The sequence below is a fragment of the Melopsittacus undulatus genome, chromosome 5 (assembly GCF_012275295.1).
Source record: "Melopsittacus undulatus isolate bMelUnd1 chromosome 5, bMelUnd1.mat.Z, whole genome shotgun sequence".
Taxonomy (NCBI): Eukaryota; Metazoa; Chordata; class Aves; order Psittaciformes; family Psittaculidae; genus Melopsittacus; species Melopsittacus undulatus.
Window position 1 is genome coordinate 69,478,658 of NC_047531.1, and position 25,518 is coordinate 69,504,175.

General features: G+C 37.5%; 1 protein-coding gene across 1 annotated transcript in view; it reads right to left on the reverse strand.

Annotated features, from left to right (window-relative positions):
• Nucleotides 1–25,518, reverse strand: part of PPFIA2 (PTPRF interacting protein alpha 2) — a 331,712-nt gene that overhangs the window by 8,397 nt on the left and 297,797 nt on the right. The window contains exons 22-28 of the mRNA XM_031047954.2: nucleotides 14,062–14,143; nucleotides 8,191–8,391; nucleotides 6,103–6,165; nucleotides 4,619–4,648; nucleotides 2,904–3,079; nucleotides 1,952–2,049; nucleotides 46–221 (exon numbers count right to left, since the gene is read on the reverse strand). Of these exons, the coding sequence (XP_030903814.1) occupies nucleotides 46–221; nucleotides 1,952–2,049; nucleotides 2,904–3,079; nucleotides 4,619–4,648; nucleotides 6,103–6,165; nucleotides 8,191–8,391; nucleotides 14,062–14,143 (826 nt within the window). The remainder of the gene's footprint in view (nucleotides 1–45; nucleotides 222–1,951; nucleotides 2,050–2,903; nucleotides 3,080–4,618; nucleotides 4,649–6,102; nucleotides 6,166–8,190; nucleotides 8,392–14,061; nucleotides 14,144–25,518) is intronic.

Sequence of the window (25,518 nt, forward strand, 5' to 3'; positions counted from 1 at the left end):
CAATAATGTGTACAGATTAATCAGAAGTAGCATGAGCAAACTTGCCTGGGTGTTTTGTGTTGGAATCTGTAATAATAATGCTAAACTGCTGTAATCAAAGTTTTCATCCAGTGCTATAAGTGAACCATGTACACCACTTTCTAGAATATTATTTGCATATTCTCGGAGGCCAATAGCTTGGAGCCAGCGTATGACTCGATCATTGCTCCACACCAGCACATCTGTAAGGACATAACATCAGTTCAGTCTGCTGATACATGATAACTTCATGGTATCATACATGATTACTGCTTCATTTCTTAAATGAGGAATGCCAGCAACTATTAATATAGAATTAGTAACACCTATTCAAAACCCTGTGTCATTTTAGCTACCTGCAAGTTAAATGTTTCCAAAGGAGAAAGATGCCTCCGGAGGGCATTTCCAGAGTGCAGTTCCTCCCACCTCCTATAGCTAGCCTTGTCAATTCTTAGGCGAGGTTTTACAGTTTAACAGTGAATGGACACAGGAGAAATACCTTTCCTTCAAGGCTTCACTTTAGAGTTTTGTATTAAACATTCTGAGAGTTGGGTGAGAAACTGCCATTTTACAACATGCCATAAAGCAAACAATGAGTTCACAGTGTTAGAGACTAATACTATTTTTATTTCAGAAACTGGGTTGAGCTGTCAAGGTCCATGCCAGTTATAAAGCTAAGGAAAAACAAATGGGCTAGGAAACCATTTTTGAGGGTTTGGCCGTTATAAAAGAAGCAGCCTACCCTGCCTGAAAGATTAAAAGAAAGTTAATTATAGTGAACTTTATAATTGCGAGTGGAAAACATAACACTGAGTTTTGTGTTAGTAAGTGATGAGGCTTTTTCTTGAACCCTTGGAAGTCCAGCTAAGGTTACTGTTCTGTGTGCAGGTATTTGAAATTGCCTGACCAAGAGCATCCCAGGCTGGAGTCAGGATTATCTGAAACACAGTGTGGCAGCCAGGGATCACCGAGACAAAATCCCGCTTGGGACCATGTCAAACTGATGGATGCACACATCCTGATGTGTGCATCAGGGTGAATGAGGCTATGGGTTATTGCCCATGTTGTAGCAGTGACTGGCATTGAAGACTCACCAAAATTTGAGACCAATACCCAATTACCCTTCAGTCTCCAGCTGTACCCACTCAGGCTGACTAACAATAGCCTTTGTGTTACTGCCTGCCATCGTCTGCCTGAAAGCAAATGCATGCTTTCACTGTAGCCATTTCCCCTTCTAATTCCTATTTTTAGCTCTTTAGCTAACTGCTGTAGTCACTAGAGTTGGAAATCAAAAAAATTTGCTTCTGATGATGGAAAAAAATCCGAAAACCCTAATTGTTTTTATATATATATATTTGTATATGTGTATACATATGTCTAACAGGAAGTATATGCACAGAAAAATATTCTGTGATGCTCTAGAGAGCTTTGCCCAGAAAAATAGCTTAAAATCAGCTGTTACATTTAGTAACACCAGTTCTGTTATGAACAGTAGCCACTCCTCTAAGCAACATTTTCTATGATACATATTTTGAAGTAAGAAATCAAAGGCAATGATTTTTTATATCAGGAGATCAGTGTTAGGGTCCTGAGTGCTCCCATTTCCTCATGGTGCCCCCTCTAAGCTGCAGGATACTTGGCCTTCTGCTTCTGAGACTGGAAGAGGCTAGAATAAGATAAAATCTGTTAAAAAATCCAATTTAGCAAAACATACGAATCAAAACAGCATTTGTACTTGCAGCCCTAATTTAGCAAAGTACTTAACTGTACATAATTTAGGGAGATATTGTGTGTTCTGAAGATAGATGGACTTAGGTTAGTTTTACTTAAAGCATATGGTTAAATGCTTTGCTAAAACGGCCTGACAAAGGGTTAATAGTGCCAAGCTTCAGAAGAAGAAACATTCCCAGTACTTATTCCCATGAACTATCACCTTTTATTTCATGCTGACTCATTTCTCTTCGCTTTTCCAGTTCTTTTCTATCATAATTCAACCTCTTTAAACACATGATTCCATATTGCAAGCTTGTTCTGTTATGTAAAGAGAAACATTTACAGAGTTAATAATCTTGAAGATGGGAACATATGTAGGATGTATTTCCTGCATTTCACATGAGATGTTTCATGGTGCCCATGTAGCAAATGTTGCGGACAGAGGAACTGCAAAACCAGTTAAAAATCTCCACAAACTTCAAAAATATGAAATTAATGAAACCAAAATGAATATGTTTGAATAAATGTTCTAGTATAAGAAGCCCAAAACATTAAAAATGGTATTCAGGAAAGGTCAGCCTTTGTGAGCCACGAAATGTTTTGTCAAATCAGACCATAAAAAAGTGACAAATCAGACAGTACATTAAAAAAAATCCACTACTTGTCACATAAACATCATTTTCCCTGAAGTCTAAAGGCCTTTATTTCCATATTTCCAATTTCATTTTCTGGTTATATCCCTAGATAACCTGAACAACTGTCAATTTGCTTGTACTCTTAACAGCTTTTATGCGCTACACACAGTAGCTTTTCATTATTATGAGCTCTTAGGGCTTCAAATCTTAGCCTACCACTTTTTGATATAAACTGCTTAATAAATTATTCGTGTTTCTGTATTGTCAAGGCTTTATTTATGCATTAACAGTTCCCCACTCATTATGAAACTTATCTGTACCAATATCTTTAGTTCTAAGAGATGTAATTTCAATGTGGTTGCTATTACTAAAGGAATCTCTCACAATTCAGATTTCTGACACTCAGCACTCACTTTTCTGTGTGGTTTTCCACACCAGAACAACAGAAAGTAAGTAAGTAGTTTTATTCCATGCAGTATCGAGCACTACATAGGACACATAAACCTCTTTATAGGTATAGTCTTTATTCCAACATACCGATGAAAGCTATCCACCATTTTTAAGTGCACACGCAGATCTTTCTTTGTCAGATGGTCTAACATCCTTGCATCTACCAGGCATTCCATGAAATAACTTCGGTACTGAGGTAAACCCAGACTGGGGAGCCATTCGTTACCTATCCACTCATGGTTCATATCACCATAAGCCAGGGTCTACAGGGGAAAAAGAAAGGACAGGGGAAATATATTCTTTAGTGTCTTCAAGGTTGCACCACAGACTGAAGACATAATATCTGCTATGCTTGTTTCTAGTGAGACATCCTAGCTTAGAAAGATGTCTAAAACCCACCACATTCTGTTTTGACATTGGAGGTGGAAACCACTATGAGATATTTGTCACTAATAGCAGTTTCACCTGCTGTATCTTGTTTTATATTCGTAGACTTTAAGCAACTTTTTTTTGTAACTCAGGAAATCATATGTTCAGTTTTGAGTTTTAAATGCAAGCAAAATTACACACTTGAAATGTGTTTCATAATTTTACTTGCTTTCAATTGACCTTCTAGAATATTTATGATTGATAGACAATTCCTACTTGGTAATACAAACATGGCCTCAGGGATTCAACTGAAGTTTGTATCACAGTTTATTGGGGGCTAGGATTTTGTAAACAGGCTCTAATGACACTTCATAGTTACACCCCTGTAAATCCTTTTGAGACTAAAAGATTATTATGTTTCATTATTATGCATTCATCATCCATCACAGCAGGTGAGAAAATACATTTTATTAATGAGGTATTTTCAGCTGTGAACAGCTTAAAACTATCATATCATATGTGGAGCTCAATAAATTAATTCTTTAAGATGAGAGCAAACCAGATTCCTCCTAGCATTCAGGCATTAAGCTACTTCAATGTTCAGCTGAATTTTGATGGGCTGAAGAAGAAAAAAACAAGCTATTTTTATATGGGTTGCACAAAATAGATTTTTCATCTCACTGTTGTCAATTATATTGTACCACTAAAACTTAACAGAAATGAACTCAAACTGCAAGATTAACACTACTTCAGTAGGACTGTGCTTGGATTTGAGCATCACTTTCAAGCCTAACTATTTTTTTGGTTTTGTTTTTAATGTCTCCTGTCATTGCAGACAAAAGGATAACAGAGCACAAGCTGGATATATTTTCTATGGGGGAAAATATAGTCCCTTCATCTCTCATTCTTGTGAGATTTTGAAGAGAAAAAGAATGCTATAAGCCAGTAAGACTGTATAAAACAGTGCATATAGTACAGAGAGAAGTTGAAAGTAATTGATAGTCTAACTAAAGTGAAAAATTTTCTCCTAATTTTACAAGACTATTTGTAGAATGATAGTTGGGTATGATTTATACAATTGTTCTAAAAAAATCTGGTGCAATTTTAGAAACATTAAATCTCAAACTCTTGGCATATTTTATTAGCCCGTTCTCCAAAATAAGGAAAATATTTTTCCTAGATTTAGCTGGGAAGTAGAAGATGTCTCTGAAATGTAGCCATTTCTTTTAAGAAAAATATTTGCAGCATATGTCCTTCTTTGTGCTTTACCTAGCAAACCTGTCCAAAGAATATTTTCTTTATATTAGAACTCTAAACTGTATAAATCATAATTCAATCATTGAGATACTGGCACAATACTGTTCTCCTCTATGCATACAGATAACATTCTTAATTAACTTTACATTCAAAAAAATTATGTGAAAGGGTCATACCTGAGCCCAGCTGCCTTCTTCAGATTCTTTCTGTGTTATCAGCAGGAAGCAATTAGTAAAGCACGCAAAAAAAGAAAATAAAATTATTTATAAAAAGATGTGTTTTTCATGTGTCTGTTAATCTTATTACAAATGAAAGCATACACGTAAAATGGGCCAGTAAAATAACTCCAGTCAGTGGCAATGCCCTGGGCTAAACTACCTTTAAAATTACAGTACCAAACCCGTGAAATCTTACTAGAGCAAATTTTCAAGATATAAAGTAATTAGAGCTTGTTTAACTTTACAGCATTATTTTAACCACTTTTTATGCTTTCACAATCAAAACACAACTATTTACTTACAAAATTGGGCATTACAGATGCCATTTTTCATTTCTAGTTAGGTGTTACAATATTCACAATAAGAAGTTGTCTTCTTGTCAATGTATTGTAAAGAAGCTTTTTCTATAAATTTATTTATGGCAAAACTGTATTTTTCTGGCTGGCCACTTAAACAGGATCAGCTTTACTTCTGGTCACTGCAGTGCTGTTATATTTGTATGACCTTTACCAACAGTAATAAAATTGCAAATGAGCTCAACTGTAAAAAAAAAAAAAAATTGATGAGAATTTGCTTCATGTGTGTTCCTGAGAAAACATATAATAGTATAGCAACCATAAATTTCTAGGAAATAAGTCTTTATTGTATCAAAATTTAGCCTCAGTACATCCCCCAACATTTGTGGATGAGGCTGACTATAAAGTTTCCTAAACTGAAGACAGGATTTTCAGACATCTCACTGCAGGGTTGTATCATGTTTTATATGCACTGTTATGGAGTCATTATGATGTAATGCTAAAAGAAAACCACAAAACCCTATACTTCCGAAATAAAAGATAGATAAAAGTCAGAACTATTGAATAAAATCTATTAATATTTATGTCATCACCCCCCCCCCCCAAGCAGGGATACGCTTGACAAAACTCAATACATAAATGATACACTCCATGAACCCTCAATCAGAAAGCATGAATACCCAAGTATGGACACTAAAGACTATGCATAGTCTTAGCATAATGAAAACACTGAGTTGTGTAATTCACCATTCTGAAGCCTTTGGGTTTTTCTTTCTATTTCAGCAGGTATAAATCATTATTTAGAAGACATACCATAGAGTATAGGGGAAATGTTGCACCTGTAACCACAATGATTTAATTTCATTACATGAGGCTTCACACTGGCAGTGAAACCATTATGTACTGTAAAACTCCAATACTGGTTTTAGGTTAAGACAGTTTTTGTGATCGTAGTACGGTGTGTAATTTCTTTTGCTGAGAAATGATGTAACAGTTCTTTAAATTCAATTTCAGTACTCCCTGTGACTTCCTAATGGCATGCCTGGGAAGCATCCTACAGAAGATACAGCATGTGTGATACAAAAGACACATCCTAGCTCTCTTTCAAGCACTGAAACCATTTTAAATTAAATTGGAAAGACTAACCATTTTAGCTGGAGCAGCAAGGTTTTCCATTTCTTCATGGGTCACCCAAACATTGCCCGAGGGCTATGGACAAGGCCCACAGGAAGGCAGGTGGGATCCACATTAGGTAAGCAGTGGTAAAGAAGAAAGGCAGCACCACTGTAAGTTAACAGCGCATAGCATCACCATCAGCACAACCACATTCTTGCCTCTACTGAGCTGCAACTAAAGACAACTTTATACAACTTGTTTTGTATCTTTCATCAGAGGGTTCTGAGCAGAAACGATGGAGCATTTCAACTGAAACAGATGGATGAAATCTGGCAGAGCATCATCACAACAGAAAGAATAATTAAAGTTGCATTTCACACACAAATGATACATACAACCTTAACCTATGGCTCTGTCTCGAGGTAAGCTTCGGTCCTCAAAGATTTTCCAGCTTAAATATTCTGCACGCATCACATGCTCATATTGTAATCTAAATAATGATTACTTCTAACATGTATCTGTAAATTGAAATTGTTGAGAGAATTCACTTGTAAAGCACTTTTTCCTCATCCTGTTGTTTCCAGTTAGATTATTACTAGGACACTGATGAGGCAGGGAGAAAGTGTGGAAGTCTGCCATTATTTTCTTGAGAGCTGAAGTAAATTAACTCCTTTCCTAAGAAAGAGAGGATACAGAAAGACTTGGGAGTCAGAAATCAAATTCCAGTGCAGGGCAGCTTTGTGCTGCCAGTTACTCGGGGAGTATTAAAAAAAAAGCAAGGTAAAATTATCACCAGTGTTTCTAGGTTAAATCTGCTGCTAAGTGTTAATACTCTTGTGCTTTGAAATACGCTCTTGTGCTTTTAAAATAAAATGAAATTATTTTTGTTTAGTAATTCAACATGTTGAGTGTATACTGCTTTATTTAGGTGAAATTCATTATGATTCATAGTATTACCATGGTTATGACATATACAACTGTGCTGATGGGAGAAAATATCAGATGGGGTAACTATAATATTTAAAGAACCTGAGCAAGTTAAAGATAAAAGGCCAGTCAATAGGAACATTAGAGTCCTGTTGCCCATTGCTTACACAGCTCAGTGGATCTGGTACCCCTCAAAGGTATCTCAGTTCCAATTTTCACCACGAATTCCATGAAGATAACAGATTAGAAAACATGAATAATATTGTTAAAATAATAATAATTATCTTACTATTAGAATTCTGGACTTAAGTCCAGAAAATTCTGTCTTAAGTAGTAGTCTTTGTCCTTCACATCTATGCCATATTTCTCATTTGATCAAGCCCAATTCATTTATCAGTTTTTTTCAGGCCCTGTTGCCTCTTTCACAGCCATCACCATCAGCCTCTCAGCATGAAGCTTCCATCATCTTGTTTCTTTTTTATCTCATCGGCTTGGCCTGTTATATTTTTATTTTCCACTAAAAGGTGTTTTTATTTACAGTATATAAATTCTTACCCAATCTACTTTCTTGCCCTTTTTCATATATACCCTTTTTTTCCTTTCAGACTTGTATCTCTGTTTCTTCTTACTTCCTTACTGTCTGCTGCTACTCTCACTCCCTTCCTCACCAAATGCGCATGCTCCAGTTCTTCTTTTACACCTCCAATCACTTGTCTTAAAAACATGAAGAACTATATCTGCTTACACAGATTAGATAACATCTGAAAGGATGCAAAAAAGGGGAACAGGAACAAGGTTCAAAAGAGATGTGATCCTATATAACCTTTCCCCACTCCTGCCTTACCACCATTGCACTCCCCCAAACAAAAAAGAGAAACAAACAAAGAGAAACACAATCTAATTTGATTGGATGACTTGAAGGAAGAGGAAGGCAAAAATGCAGATAAAATTACAAATAAGATGCTCAATACCGGTTTTTAGAGAACATCAAAGTTAATCAAAAGCACAACTTAAAAAATCAGAATATCTGCTATCAACAATCAAATGAGTGATGAACAGGTCCTTCTAAGTCTGTGTAGGACAGTTCCCGCTGATTGTGAAGTGTGTATTAACACAGAGCCACCCTTGTACTATGAAAGACTTTCTGCAGAATCCTGCAGGGGAAGAAAAAGTTATCTGAACAGGACTCACTGTTCTGGATGTTGGAGGTGCTGATGGACTTGTCAGTGATACCATCTCCTGGATTGCTAATCGGAGCTTTAAGCGATGAAGAGGATTGCTGATTCCAATTTCTCTTTGGATCTCAGTATCAGACAGAGCAGACATAATAGCTCCACTCTTCACATTGGCACGGCAGGCAGCAACATACCAGGCTGGCATGCCTAGCCAGAGCTGTTGAGAGAAAGGACACATTCATTTCTCAAATGAAATCCATCATCAAGGCACCTATCAATCTGAATAAACCTGGTAGTACACACAAATTATTATGAACACCATAGTCTTTAATAGAACAAAATTGTTTCTGAAGTTTTGCAATTGGCATGGCTTCATGTGCATTCTTTTTGTTGCTTTTATTGTAACCAGAACTTTAAGGCAAGGGTTGCTTTGAATAATTTCAGAGCTGTGTGTCTCTATCATCTGGGCTCGTCCTTTCCCAGGCCTTCAATGAGTAAGTAGTGGCACAAGTCAATGTCACTGCCCATTTGATAGCCTTATCATATACAGAAAACAACCTAAGAGGAATTGATTATGTTATTTTTCTACTTTTGTACTGAACCACTTTTTACTCTTTTCCCATGTTAGTCCCCATGGTGTACCCATGCGGCACAATCTTAGACTTCTCAGCTGTTATTTTCTTGGTAGAAATAAACCAAGCACAGTCCAGATACCAACCTAGTGAGGACTGAGCTTACTGTGAATTTGGGAAGAGTCTGGTATGGTGTCACATCCCAGCTAGAAGTACTGGTTAGAAGCTGCAGCAAAACATAAGCCCAACTACATTACCTGAGGATTTAGACAATACTTCTGTACTTCTGACTTCATGCTTTTCCACTCCTTATGTTAGTTTTACCAGCCTAGGTCAGTAACAGCCCCTTGCTTCACCATAGTCCTTCTTGTGAGAGGAACTCTCCCAGCAGTTTTTTCTGGGACCTACTGAGTATGAATTTTTGGGGGGTTTCTCAGCTTTCTCATGTTGTGCTGCCTCAATAATGACTGTCAGTGTCTACAGCTCTTTGCTCCCAAAGGAGATAATTCCATAACAGGGATACACGTGTGGGACATTGTTGTCACAGTATTAAACACATTATGCTATAGCAAAAACTGCGAGGACATAAGCAGTGAATGCCATAAGTACTGAGAATGCAGGCATAACACCATGGAAAACAGACAGGCCTAGCTTTGTGCATCTTGAATAGGCCATTAGAATTATATAATTCCATTAATTTGTTCTCTTAGTAATAGCTTACTAAAAGAGGACATAGTGTCAAGGAAATGAGTCAAAATATACCATCAGTATATTCACCAACAGATCTGGAAAGCAGAGACAACCCTTTCCACTGATGGGATGAGCCACTGCCTTCCATTCAATGCTAGTCTGAATCTTAAAAATATGAGCAAATTCCAGCTAACTGTAATAAAATACAAACTTTCATGAAAGTAAAAAAAAAGTAAACCAAAATCATGTAGATTATTCCCAGCTGCATTTAAACAAAGGGCCAGGAGGAAACTGACCACAGCTTTAAAACGTATTTCCTCTTCAGTAACCTGCTTAGTAAGGTTCCATGGAATATAGCCCTAGAGGGCAGGTGGGCCCAAGACTCTTGGTTGATATTCAAGGATCACCTACTACAAACAGGAGTGTTGCATCCTGACTAGAAGGAAGTGCAGCAAGAGAACCAGGAGACCACCTTGGATGTATAAGGAGGTGCTGGGGAAACTCAGAGGGGAAAAAAGAGCCTTATAAAAGGTGGAAGCAAGGACAGGCTGCCTGGGAAGAATACATGGATGTTGTCCGGGAAGCTAGGTACCAGGTTAGGAAAGCCAAGGCCCAGTTAGAATTAAACTTGGCTAGGGATGTTAAAGATAACAGGAAGGGATTCTATAGGTACATTGCAAATAAGGCAGACTAGGGACAACGTGGGTCCTCTCCAGAAGCTATCAGGAGAACTGGATACCCTGGATTTAGAGAAGGCTGAAGTTCTTAATGACTTCTTTGCCTCTTTCTTCAGTGACAAATGCTCAGACCACACCACCCAACTCTTGGAAGACAAAGAGAGAGACTGTGAGAATGAAGACCTTGCACCCACTGTATGAGAGGATCTGGTTCAAGACCATCTTAAGAACCTGAACGTACACAAGTCCATGGGACCTGTCGAAATCCATCTGCGGGTCCTGACGGATCTGGCGAATGAAGTTGCAAAGCCATTGGCCATCATATTTGAAAAATCATGGCAGACAGGTGAAGTTCCCAATGACTGGAAAAAGGGAAATATAACCCCCATTTTCAAGAAGGGGAAAATGGATGACCCAGGGAATTACAGACCAGTCAGTCTCACCTCTGTGCCTGGCAAAATCTGGGAGCAGATTCTCCTGGAAGGCATGCTAGGGCACATGGAAAACAACAAGGTGCTTGGTGACAGCCAGCATGGCTTCACTGAGGGGAAATCCTGCCTGAACAATTTGGTGGCTTTCTATGATGGGGATACAAAACTGATGGACAGGGGTGAAGCAGTTGATCTCATCTACCTGGACTTGTGCAAAGCATTCAACACTGTCCTGCATGACATCCTTGTCTCTAAATTGGAGTGTCATCAATTTGATAGGTGGACCACTCGGTGGATAAAGAACTGGCTGGATGGCCGCATTATAAATAAATAAAGGAGCGTGACCAGGAGGTCAAAGGAGGTGATCCTGCCCCTTTATTCTGCTCTCATCAGACCTCACCTGGAGTATTGTGTGCAGTTCTGGTGTCCTCAACATAAAAAGGACATGGAACTGTTGGAACAAGTCCAGAGGAGGGCCACGAGGATGATCAGGGGACTGGAACACCTCCCATATGAAGACAGGCTGAGAAAGTTGGGGCTGTTCAGCCTGGAGAAGGCTGCGTGGAGACCTCATAGCAGCCTTCCAGTATCTGAAGGGGGACTATAGGGATGCTGGTGAGGGACTATTCATTAGGGACTGTAGTGACAGGACAAGGGGTAAAGGGTTAAAACTTAAACAGGGGAAGTTTAGACTGGATCTAAGGAAGAAATTCTTTACTGTAAGGGTGGTGAGGCACTGGATTGGGTTGCTGAGGAAAGTTGTGAATGCTCCATCCCTGGCAGTGTTCAAGGTCAGGTTGCACAGAGCCTTGGATGACATGGTTTAGTGTGAGGTGTCCTTGCCCATGGCAGGGGGTTGGAACCAGATGATCTTAAGGTCTTTTCCAACCCTGACTATTCTATGATTCTATCTAATATTCTCATTTAATTTTACTTTATTTTTCTTTTTATACATGCAGCTGAAAAGCTACAAAGCATAAATACTGTGAGTTGCTCACCCTGCAGAAATAGATTCAAGTATTTGCTGCTCATTAAGTAAATTAATTCTCTGACAAATTAGGTACATTAGTTCTGTAACAAACAGCTGTCTACCAGAAGATTAAATTAAGGTGAAAACAGTCCCTAAGTAGAAGGTACAGTAATTGTTCCAGGAAGAGTACCCAGATATGAAGATTGATACAGTTTTCCAGGATTAGTTCAGAAAACCCATAGCTCTCAACTGTGTCTCTGCTACGTACAAATGACCAGAATAAACACAAAGGCTGAAAAGTTAAGCCCTGAAAAGTCTGGCAGTGTCACAACTGTGATCACACATATTTTTAATTTGGGTCTTTGTCTCCTTTAATATTAATTTTGGTTTTTAGTCGAAGGGTCTCATGTTATATTGTCCCCCGAAGGGTATGAAATGCACACAGTGTCTATGTGCTGACTGAATTCACTGATGCTCACTGAGTAAACAGAATACTTCTGCTGTCATCTCTTTATTATCAATATTCAATATGCATTTAATACTGCAACATAAACTTCCTCATTGGCTTTCCTGTGCTGCTCAAATCATATTTTGCAGCAAGTTCATAAACATCAGTTTCTCTTTACAGCCACTCTCTGGGACAGTGGGAAGCACATCCTATTTTAGAGCTAAGAATAAAGCAGGAAAAAAAAGACTAAAGTTTAACTTGTCAGAAATGTCTTCAAATTTTGGATCACCTCAGAGGATATCAAGGGCAAAGTTGACTCAGTATTCAGAATTGTATAGACCTTTTTATGGTCACATTTCCAGCAAATCAGCTTTGACTGTAATATTGAATATCTCCAACTGATAAAAAACTGGTTAAAGAACTCTCAAAAGTCATACGAAAAAGTCACACAGCAGCCAAATTAATGAACATTCCATATTAACAGTGATATTTTTTGTGAAGAAAGATATAATCCCATTTTCCAAGGTCATGTGCAAACACTTGAACTGCCTTTCTGCAATTTTCATTTTTTCTTTTTCACTAGGTGCTTTCAGGAATTCCAATACGAAGCAGAAATTCTGCAGAAATTCAGCTTTTTTCATTCCTCACCCTTCATTTATTTGCTGAACATAGTCCTATGTCGTGGTTTAAACTAAATCTGCACAGTTCCCCCTTTGTTTCCCCCCCCCCCCCCCCTCACCTTCCCACTCCCGGAGGGATGGGAAGGAGAGCCAGAGGAATACAGCTCCCACGGATCGAGGTAAAATCAGTCCAGCAATCAAGGTATAACAGAAATAACTACCGGTACCAATAACAAATCAATGTTAGAGGAGACAAACAGGGAGAGAGAATACGATACCACCTGCCGCCACGAGGCCAGCCGGGAAGAGAGAGAGAGCTTCCCCCTCCCCTCCTGGGGAGCCCAGCCCGGAGTGTTAACCCCTTCCCTCCCGGCCAGCTTCCAGTCCCCTCCCCGAGCAGGACGTGCTGTGGTATGGAATACCTCCCCGACTAGCCCAGACCAGGCGCCCTATCTCTCCCTCCTCCCTGGCAGAGCATGAGCTACTGCTGAACCCATGACATCCTATTAAAGCTTTAAAGAGGGACCTTTTATTTTTTAATGGAAGGGGAAAACTGACCAATTCTCATGGTCAATGGATGGTAACTAGAGCAGACATGAGGTGAGAATACATAGAGATGCTTGGTATAGACAGCAAATAGACATATGTTCCTTCAAGGAACAAAATCTTGTACCTCTACTGAAATGATACAGCCTTGCTGTATCAAAGTGACTGTACTTGTATAAGAACATACTCCTCTCCTCCCCTTGGTATCGGGGTAAATATTTTTAATAGTTCTTTCACCTAAAAATTCCATTGATTTTTTTGTCAAAATTAATGGAAAGTTCTGCTGAATGTTTCTCTGGATGGGTTCCCAAATCCATTCATTTAGGTGCTCCAAATAAAGGAGAGCTGTCTACAGATTGGATTTCAGAGATGGAGGCACTGCCTGTCAAATTAGAGACATTTCAGTCTAGGTCTGCCACGTCCCAGGTGAAAGTGCAGAGAGGAACATCTTTTTATCATGTTCTGAATGATATCTAGGCCAATCAGCCCTTTCCCATTACATTTTAAAAGACAGAAAGTTACAAATTCTTTAAATCTATTAAAAATCCTGAAGATGCAGCTTCTGTGTTAACCTCCAATAAAATTTGATAGTTAATTTCTGTTTTTTACGTTGCACATCATCCTACATATACTGTCTGTGTAGTTCCTAGATATTTAGAGACTGGGAAATTATCAGATTTAAAAAACTCGGGGATTCAGGTGCACTTGATAAGACTTTTTTCCTGTCCTCATCTCCTTGTGCAATCCTGGTTTACTTTTTTTTGGGCTCTAGCCTTTGTTTTACACCACTCAGTATCAAAAGCTGCTTAGTGCTCACGGCTCTGTGGAGAGGGGAGGGAGGAGGAGACTTCACAGTCTCTTAATGAATCTGTAAGCACAAACACAGCAGTCTACAAAAGTGACTTACGTTTCCAAGTTATGGCCAACACTTACCTCCAGCCAGGCAACCACCGTTGGCCCATCCCACTGTGCAAAAGGCAAACCTTTTCTCCGAGCTTCTTCCAGAAGTTCATGTCTAAAAATGGATCAAAAAGGTTAAATACACAGAGGTATGTGCAGAGACAACACAGATGCAACCATCCCACTTTGTTAAGGGTAACAACAGTGAAGCATGATGACAGGCATAGAAAAGACACAGAAAACACCAGTGAACAATAGGTTTCCTTCCCCTTTAGGATTGTTTCCTCTTGGTGTACTTTGACATCCCTTTAAACACCCAACATACAAAAGGTGAGGTTTCTGTCTGTTCTTAGCTGAAGCAGTAGAGAATTGGGATACCCTGTATATAAGGATCATACATAAAATAGAAGACATTAGCAAACAGAGAAAACTGAGGGATTCCTCTTGAGGCTAGTTTATCTCTGGTCTGGTAATGGCACAGAAACCCCCCAGATTGCCAGCCTCCAGACCTGAGTGAAGCATGGAAGTAACACTGTCAAGTCTGAGTGTTTGAAACATTAAACCTGCTGGACCAGCTGTGTACAATTCTAGGGTGTCTTGAGTACAGCTATTCTACATCTTAAATAAGCCATTCATGGCTAATTAATGGTTGGTTGTATCTCTGATAGTTCCATGTTAGATTTTTTAATTATTATTGCTTATATACAGAAGAAATACATGTGCTTTACTGATGTATACATTTTTATAATTATAGATTGATGTGGTTTCTAAATTTTATGCATATACATAGATACATTTCTATTGAGTTGACCATATAACAACCAAATTCCTGCGCCTGCAGCTTCTCTGGCCTGCAGTAAGTATATATGTAAAACATCATTCTCAAAGCTTAAAATATACTTTTAATACAGTGGTATGAAATATTTCGTAGTTATGTATAGGCCAGTCAGCTAGACTATCACAAAGATGTTCAAGATTAAACATATTCAACCATTTGACCAGACATTTTTATTCCTGGAGCAGGAATAAAACCCCACTGTGGTGGTGGCATAGAAAAAGCAGTCATTCAAAAGTCTTTTTTTTCCCTGGTATTTAACAACATACTTTCAACTGCCTCCTACTGAATGAAACATAAAATGAGTGCTCTCAGCAACAAGCTGCAGTGAAAAACAAATTAGATAGGGACTATACTAATGTAGTATTAAAATTTGCTTACATTCCCACATAACAAGGAAATCTTGGAATTATAGCTTCAGTTTTGCACTGTCTTCCTTTATTACTACAGCCTTTGTGGTTCAGTTATCCCTTGGCAATTCTTCGCTGTCTTAGCAGCATTTCAAATATATGTACTACAAAATCACAAAAGATAAAAGCAATAGAGTGATCTTACTTGTATGGACTCCTCTGGGGATTTCTGCACAGCAAAGGGGCCAGGCTGAGAGAGTCTGGCTTCAGTAGCGAATGGAATTCAAATATTCAATTTTGCATACATGTTTAAAACCCTAGCTCTAAATATTAATAGAAAGGCAGCTGCTTTGTTTTCTATGCTTATGGTGTAGTAATATGCAACATTACAAGTACTTGACAGCACTACTGAAATTTATCTAACTTCTCACACGTCCTTTGCAGCGTAGTTTATTCTACATCACTCAGATGTCAGAACCATAGAATGCTTTGGGTTGGAAAGGACCTTAAATCTCATTCAGTTCTGACCTCCTGCTATGGGCAGGGACATCTTCCACTAGAAGAGGTTGCTCAAAGCCCCATCCAACCTGGCCTTGAACACTGCCAGGGATGGGGCAGTCACTTCTCTGGGCAACCTGTGCCAGTGCCTCAACACCTTCACAGTGAATTCTTTTTCCTAATACCTATTTTAAATCTACCCTCTTTCATCAAAGCCATTCCCCCCTGTCCTATCCCTACATGCCCTTGTAAAAAAGTCCCTCTACAGATTTCCTGTTGGTCCCCTTTAGGCACTGGAAGGCTGCTTTAAGGTCTCCCTGAGCCTTCTCTTCTGCAGGCTGAACAAGCCCAACTTTCTCAGCCTGTCTTCATACAGGAGGTGCTCCAGTCCTCTGATCATATTAATTCCTTTGGACTCACTCCAACAGGTCCCTTTCCTTCTTATGCTGAGGCCCCTTAAAGCTGAATGCAGTACTGCAGGTGTGGTCTCATAAGAGTGGCGTACAGGGGGAGAATCACCTAACCTCAAACTGTCATTCAAGCTCCTTTTAATGCAGCCCAGCATATCATGTCCAAAGACATGTAGAGCTATACTTGCTTTGTATGAAAGCATAATTCTTAATAAAATGTGTGGCCTATTTCTTTGATTTGGTGTGAAATCCCTCCATGTGCTCAGGAAGTGAGGTGCCTGCAGAAGATGCATAGGCACTTAAAGGTCTTACCTTCATGAAAAACTTAATACCTTATGCTGGAATTATAAAGTACATATTTCTAAGGAGTCTTGTGTGACCTTGCAACATTTGAACTGGCCTGAGGCTTGGTGTGGATGATTAGCATTATTCCAGTGCTTCTTAGACAAATACATTTTCCCAGAGCAGGAAAGCACTTTTGTTACTTCAGAGGTAGCCAGACTCACAGAGCTAAAGGAAATACAGTTGTGGTTATTGATTTTGTTTGAAGAAAATGGGTCCAGGCCAGAAATGGGATACCATATATATATGCTATTGCTGAAGACTACAATATGATAAACATAATCCAAAGGGTCTTTGGAAGTGTCTTGGTTTAAAATATTTTTAATGTAAAGTTAAATCCTTTACTGGGACATGCCAGCAAATACAGGCATCATAAGGCTTGTGCCTCACTTACTGAGGTGGAATACTAAAGAATTTTTATAATATTTCTTTCTCCTGAGAAGAATTCTATGCTTCAGAATTCATACTTCCTTCTCTCAGATGTTTCTTTTAAACAACTCTCCAATATTAAAGTTTATTTAAATTATATTTTACTTTTGAACAGCATTCTTTGACTACTTTTTAATACACACTAGGAGATCTGCACAACCTGACCCTACAATCTGTAAACCAGAACTAAACCAAGAATTTCTATTTTTGGCCGAAAGAGACGGTCTTTGGCTGGTAGTCAAATAAACTTCTGCTTTTTTTATACAAACAAGCACTATAGAAGAATGCCATTCTTTCAAAATAAGTTGAAAGTGTCATGAAGGAGAAAACATGCATTGTTTTGATCATGCAAGTCATCAGAAAAATTAATCCAGTGATTTGCCTATTTTGGAATATAATCCAAATATTTTATAACAACCTGAATGAACTATTGTCCTTGTGAGGTAGCCACTGGCTTCCCAAAACCAGAAGGTCCTCAAGGGCAAATGTTGGCAACCGCGGTTCAATTTTCCTTACAAAAACAAGAGGAAGAAACAAATACCCTAAAGCTCATCACTCCCTCTTTCTTTCATTACAAAAATAGAGTTTGGAGATTGCATATATAATTTTACAATTTCTCTAATTCGGAAGATGCTTTGCAGGGGATCATGGAGATTTTCTCATCTTAGGACTTTGTCAGAAGAGTACTACATGTTATAATGTGTCCCCTTTGCACTGGTAAGAAGGTAATTAACATGTTATTATTTCCATGCTCATTTAGTTTTTTGGCAACATATGAAAACAAGCTGATAAGGAAGAATTAACATTAATTAAGCATTACTATAAATGTTGTTATTTTGCAGATAGGGCTTTAAATCACTACCACTGGCATGAATTCCAAATTAAAGCTGCATTTTTAAAGATAACATTATTATTGTTCAAGAATAAAATACTCTTCCTGGAGATATTATGGGAATAACTGCAATATCCTATTTAAAATATATCATACACTCAGTCTAGTTTTGTAAAGTCAGGAAATTTCATGAACATCAGCTATTTAGCATTTATCTAAAAATTGAGATGCATCTATTTGCTTTAGAGAGAGTACCTTGTCAAGCGGGCTGTCTTCACTCTTTCATGAAAGACAGAAAAGAAAAATAATATAATGCCAAGTTGTCAAGTTGTGTGTCAGAGAAGTGTAGTTGCCTCCCTAGCACTGACGTCTGGTCCTCCCCAAAATTACCTTCTAAAGATGCTGTTACACAGGGCCATTTTCTTTGGCACACAAATCAACCTATCAAGCTCAGAGCAGAACTATCTCATACCATGGGAAATATGAATGCTTCACTATCCCTCTGGACAGCAGAGGTACATAGCAGCAAAAGGAACAGGGGAACAAAAAAGCAAAACTATATTATTATCCTGCAAATTTGCTATTTCACATATACCCTTCCTTTGCACTAGGAAAACTCTAGCTCTCTATGAGCAGCCCTCACCAACTCATTACATAAAATGCAATGAACTTCATTAAAAATAAGAATAATCTTTAAACAGTCTTTGTGTGGGAAGTTAACAAGATTTTGATTTAAAGAGTGTCATTCAGTGACATTCAATTTTCTTTATGAAGAAGAGGCTCCTTGCCATGAAGCAAAGAAGAAATAACAGCTTAGGAATTCTGATATACATAATGCATACAGTCTGTGTAGTCCAGACACTGTCTTGATGGAACCTGAACAATGTTTCAACACAGATCTTCACATTTCTCCAAATAATAGCATTTACTCTGATAGCTCTATTAGGAATCACATGAAAAGTCCTAAGGACTATTATATTAAACATATTATGATGTCTTAGTTCAAATGTAATCACAAATGTGAGAAGAACTGAAAACAGGCATGGTGAAATCAAGAGCCAAATCATGTTTGCAAAATACAAGCAGAATTGATTTTAAAATTTTGGCAATGGACAATTTAGATTTTGTGAAATGGACTTTACTCATAGATATTTTCTTAAAAAAGGTAACTAACAAAAGTGTTTACCTTGCAGTTCCTCTGATTATTATTACTGACACTATCATGATTTATCACCAGTACTAGAACGTTTAATTTACCACAAAATATTTTACATGATTCTAGCAGAGAAGTAGACAGCAATGATAAACCAAATATATTTGCTTGAGTAATCCCATGATTTCGAGTTCAGATTAAGCTGGATTTGGATTTTATCTTTTCTATTGTTGGTTGCTAAATAGTTAAGAGAGGCTACAATCCTATAGCTAGAGTCACTGTATGACAAAATAAGGTAGTGGAATTTGTATAAATTAATAATGGTATTAAATGTGTAATAAAAACCAAGTTACATTTTATGTATTTATTTAAATTAATGTGGTAACTCCTGTTCTCTTTGAGTTTTTTATCCTTATACCTTTAGAAATCTATAGTTTGTACATGTTTTAAATGAATTAATTTTTCTCAATAAATGACAAAATATATTCAAGAAAATATGACATTTGTACAATAAACCAAGGAGCAGGTGAAGATTTTAAATTTGATATCAGGTTAAAAAAAATGAAATAGTGAAAACCAAAATAGTAAAATTATATGCACAAATAAAATATTATTGTACTACTACAGAGCATGAGGGCTCAACCAAAAAGATATAAATTGTATAGTCTGGGTTCCTAGAGTATTTACAGTCTTGAGTCTTCTGTGATGTAATTAGAAATATATGCTTTAACAGCATCCATTTATCTAGGCTGTCACTCTCAGGATTTTTCCACTGACTTAAACTTTCAAATGTCTTCGTGATTCTGGGCTTCAAACCTTCCCAAAAGTGTTTATTAAAAGAAAAAAAAAAACCCACCAGAATTCATCTCCCATTGTTTAATCCGTTCCTTTAATCCCTACAGGAGCAAGTGCTGATCTGAATTTGTATGCTTTTGAGGTTTACCATTTATTTTGAATACTTTGAAAGTTTTCATTTGGGTTAGTTTTCTGTATGGACTGTTACACAAGGTTCACAGAAAAACAAAAAGAAATAAGAATAAAGGATAGAAAATAAACATGGTGCTGAAAATGAGTATGTTCAGCAGCCATGGTGTTTTAACTTACCCAGATATGCTTTTCATGAGATGGAGAGAGATGAATGGAAAAAAAAAGCACATAAATGTTAATGAACATATAGTAGCCCATAAAAATAAAAATCATATGATAGATAAAATAATGCTACCATTATAACTACAGAAATCTTTCTAACTGGCCTTTGAATGCTTTAAAGAAGTTAAGTGTTCTTGTGAAGAACAGATGCATCTGTCAAAATGAGATTCTCATTAAACTGATTTTGGCTTCTTATTAAGTACCACTCAGTGTGGCACATTCTCCATCTACAATACATATTTGTGCCAGTAATCTGTAAACACAGTGAATATATAACAGATTTTCAAATCCAAGAATTTGCCCAGATTTGAAGTATTACATAGTGATTTTTGTGTAACACCAAAAATCCTGAAAATCTGAAACCTGTGGATTTAAGCACATTAACATAGAGAAACAGTAAAACTGAGCGTACTACAAACCAATGTTTACTTTTCTATGTGCACTTTATTAATATTTGAGCAAAATATCTTAGAGGAATCATAAATGATGTAGACTCCATTCCAGATTTCATGTACATAGATGACTATAATTTTTTAATGGTCATACTAACACTAGACTAGTAGCAATACTGGTATTAGTGATTTGCCCTCTAGGTAACCTATCCTTTCCAATATAATTGGTAACCATATCTGCAGGAGAAAGCAAGATGTTATCATCAATAATAAACTTTATTCAGCATCCTTTAATTGCCATCATAAAAAAGAAAATTATATGCCTGAATGAAACCCAGCCATCTCAGAATATTATAGTTCTATTAAGAAGTGATTTATAGAGATATAAAAATGCTTGGTGGAGATAGCTTGAAACATTACACAGAATCACAGAATCGCAGAATCCCAAGGGTTGGAAGGGACCTCGAAAGATCATCTAGTCCAACCCCCCTGCAAGAGCAGGGTAACCTAGAGTACATCACACAGGAACTTGTCCAGGCGGGCCTTGAATATCTCCAACGTAGGAGACTCCACAGCCTCCCTGGGCAACCTGTTCCAGTGCTCTGTCACTCTTACAGTAAAGAAGTTCTTCCTGATGTTAACGTGGAACCTCCTATGCTCCAGTTTACACCCATTGCCCCTTGTCCTATCACTGGATATCACTGAAAAAAGCCTAGCTCCATCATCCTGACACCCACCCTTTACATATCTGTAAACACTGATGAGGTCACCCCTCAGACTCCTCTTCTCCAAGCTAAAGAGACCCAGCTCCCTCAGCCTCTCCTCATAAGGGAGGTGTTCCACTCCCTTCATCATCCATGTGTCTCTGCGCTGGACTCTTTCAAGCAATTCCCTGTCCTTCTTGAACTGAGGGGCCCAGAACTGGACGCAAATATTCCAGATGTGGCCTCACCAAGGCAGAGTAGAGGGGGAGGAGAACCTCTCTTGCCCTACTAACCACACCCTTTCTAATGCACCCTAGGATGCCATTTGCTTTCTTGGCCACAAGGGCACATTGCTGGCTCATGGTCATCCTCCTATCCACCAGGACCCCCAGGTCCCTTTCCCCTTCACTACTTTCCAGCAGGTCAACCCCCAACCTGTACTGAAGAAAACTTGGGGATGAAAAGTCTGTGCTCTGATAATAACTAACAAAAGACTGCAGACATTTCAGCGAGCTCAGGAGGGTGATGGTTTCAAGATCTTAAATTTTGTTTTCATGTTTGTGATATGAGCAGAACAGCTGGGAGAGAGGAGAGGAAGCACAATATAGAAAAGTGGATGGAAACAAATGACAAATTTAGACACAGAAGGTTTAGGAAAGGAAAATTAAGGAAGAGAAGAACAACAAAGGTATGCATTATAAATAAAGGACTAGAGAACTAGTCAAATGATTACCAAATCTGATGAAACTAGCACTAGAACTGAATATGAATTGATGATTCATGCTCATTTTTCTACTGAGCTAACTGTAATGACTGACTTGAACACCTTTGCTGGAAAAACTTTTAATTTTGGACCTTCAGAGTCTATTAAACCAGAACTCTCACTTCTTACTTCTTCCTCTGAATAGTCCTTTGGGTATGGGCAGAGAGAAATAAGCAGGGGAATTAATTAGAATGCAAGTAATTTTCTGGCAGTTTTAATGAGTTGGCAGTTTGCAGTCACTTGGGCATAACTTATGGGACCTGAAGGCCATTGCAGTCTCCCTCATTATAGAAGCAGAGAATCAAGGGACATTCCTTCAACTGCCTGAGCACCTTGTCTACAGAATAATAAAATACAGAAGAAAAAAAATGGATCTTTATATTTTAGCTTTTGACTTTTCATCATCATTTTATTGAAAGCACGTAATTTCCCTTAGACACACATTAAACTAAAAGTTAAGTTGAAATTTTTCCCTCTGCTGTGTTTTATTAATTATTCCCTTAAACCCTAATTCTACAGTTAATCTGACAGGATATTTCATCTGCTGGAGATCATTGTTTAGAAATCCAGCTACATGCATATATAGATGTTTATATTTATCCAGAAATCAAAACTGTGATAGATAAGCTTATATTTGTAAAACAGTGAGGAAATGGGTTTTTTTCTGCTTTTATTTGATAAAAAAACTTGCAACTTGTTGATATAAATGTCATTTTCTTTTATGAGGAAAAGAATAAAAAAGGGCAAAGGATAAAAATAACACTCTTTATAATACAAGACTTTTAAAAAAGCTACTAACAGCATCAGGTAGCTTCTCACAGACGGGGTAGGAAAGGAAGAAATTAAATAGAAACTTGAATTTTCCTAAAGATTCAGTAAATAAAAGGTTGGGGGGGGGAGAAGAGGCATCACATTTTACATCATTGTAAAAAAATAAATAATGTACGTTTAGGACATAATGGTGTATAATAAGCATTAAGTATTCAGGAACATTAGATGGATGGCACAGAAAAAGTCCTTAATTAATCCAATTGGATTAATTTTTCCAAAATATGTGCAATTAGGAAAACCATTAAAATAAGCTATTTGTATACAGCAGAGGACAGAGATTATTTGTAGTCACAAATACAGTATGACAAATTCTAATTGCAGTTGCACACATAAAATCCAATTAAAGAGGCACTGTGTGGATTCAAAAGGACCTAAAAGATAACTATGATGTCTCAAACTCTTATCCCACAAAAAGGTCTGCCTAAACATTTTTTCAAGTAGCCTGTTGACAGCGATCTAAAACTTAAGTTTGCTTGTAAAGAAATGGAAGTCTTAGTGTTCTGGGCTTTTTTACTAATTTTATTTAAATGTGAATTCCACACTTTTCTCTATCATCTCCCAGTTTTTGAAGGCTATATAGGAATGAACACCAACAAAAGAAAAGAACAGAACCATTATTAGGAATTTGTCAAATTTATCAAAGGAACTAAAATATTTATCATTCTTTCTTTTCTAAGTAGAAAGGAAGAACAATCAATTAATACAACATGCTGTTCTGTTCATACGGAAGTTACTGCTGTTTAATATGTACATCACTGTAGTCAACTGAGACTTTAGCAGCACTAAAATTCTTTCTGCAAGGTTAATTCTAAAGCTATGAATACTAAGAATTTCTTTTTATGCCATAATTTACATATGAGAATTACTTAGGTCTTGATTTTAAAAGGCAAATAAAAACCTGTACCTGTGGAGTAAAATCTCCCCAAACCAGGTTCATCTGAAAGAATGGCTTAATTTGATTTTCCTAGGAAAATATAAACCTCACATCTTAAGCTTGTTTTGAAATATGGAATTTATAGATTCTTGTCCAGATTCAAAACAAAAATGAAGTAAAAAGTGAAGTTAAAGCTCCGCTCAACTCATCCTAACACCACCAGGAGTGATAGCATTGTAAGACAATGCAGTTATTTCATTGGTTATGAAGTAATAATTGGTTTTCAAATGTTCATATTAATATACTGGGAAATTTATCAACTTCTGCCTGGAATCCTGTCAGTAGGATCCAGGCTAGCTGACTTGCATGCAAATAATTTTTTCATGGAGATAACTTGTATTTGGGATTGCTGAGGAGGCGACAGCATTGGCCAATTTCAAACTGTATTAGCAGCATGCACAAAGTCAAATACACTTCTGTGTGGCAATCTAGGACTACATATCAGTTTAACATCTCTCAAACCTTGCCTCTTGTAAGTGCCTTGCACAGGATAAAATAAACACACCCTGTGAAATATCAGTGATTATGACTAGTCATTGCATACTTTTATCCAACATAAAAGACTGTCTTTTCTTCAGCATTGTTGTGGTTTGGCCCATACTAGCTATTATGAAGAAAATTATCTCTGTCACAGCCAAAACCAGCACAAGCATGCTCCCTTCTTCAGGCAGATATTTATTTGGTACAATATTGCTGATCAAATCAAACAGTACATTTGAAAAGGATATGGATTACTGGTACTCAGACCTATACTGCACTTTGAAAGACAAAGCAAGACTTTAGAGCTGTATTTGACATCAGGTGAGGCTTTTAGGTAAGGACGATTTGACATTACTCCTGGGCAAAATTGCAGACAAGGAGAATACAACTGATGTTCACTAGGGAAATTTACAAAAAGGTAAGCAAACATGGCTCTATTTGTTAATCATATTTCAAGTTTGGCTGAGTTCACTGGTAAAGAAGATTTTTATAAAGGGTTTACTGTATGGTATTTTAGTGAAAAGGACAGTAAAATATTTATACAGCTTCTGTAAAGTGTCTTAATTTGCTACCTGAGATGAGGTCCGTAGGGATATGCGCTTTCAAGGGAAATACAGATTATTTGGTTTTAGGCACAGTAGTATCTACTCTTTTTCTGAGGTATGAATTGTTTTGTGGGACACACACTAATCAATTTCTGCTGTCCCAGAAGGGACTATGCCTCTGTCTGAACCCTCTGAGAACCTTTATGAGTTTGGATAGAAACCAGACTGACCTGAAACTGCCTATGCTGGGTCCCCGCCTGGGCTATAATGACGACCCTAAGTGAATGCCAAGGCCAAGTTATTGTGCACAGCCATAATATTTGGTGCAAAAGACACACGTGAAGGATGACATCATGAAGAGCTGGAACAGTGTATACACAGTCATGGAGAAATGGCAGCTGGAGTCCACTACAAAATTCAGAATTGGAAATTAGGTAGTCATTTTTCACAAGCACACTAGTTGATCACACACACACACAAAATAATGGAAGAGAAAAGCTGCATTTTTCATTTCAGTGATGAGTGTCTTTTGGACAGTATACCTTAATCAAATAAAATTTATGATTGAGATGAGTGCCGATTATTTGTATCATCAGGAGGATCAAATGTAATGGTGACATACAGGGATCAGTGCCATTAATACTTTTAGTCCTAAACTGTGGGTTTTCTTGATGAAATTACTCATTAGGCAAAAAGGCTTCAAGCGTCAGACAAAAGGCAAAAGATATTATATACAAAATATTTTGTATAGAACAAGTCAAATGGAATATAAAGGCTAGTTTAAATAATTAAAATGCAATACATTATTCTTTGTCACAGGACAACATCATTTATTTTCACCAG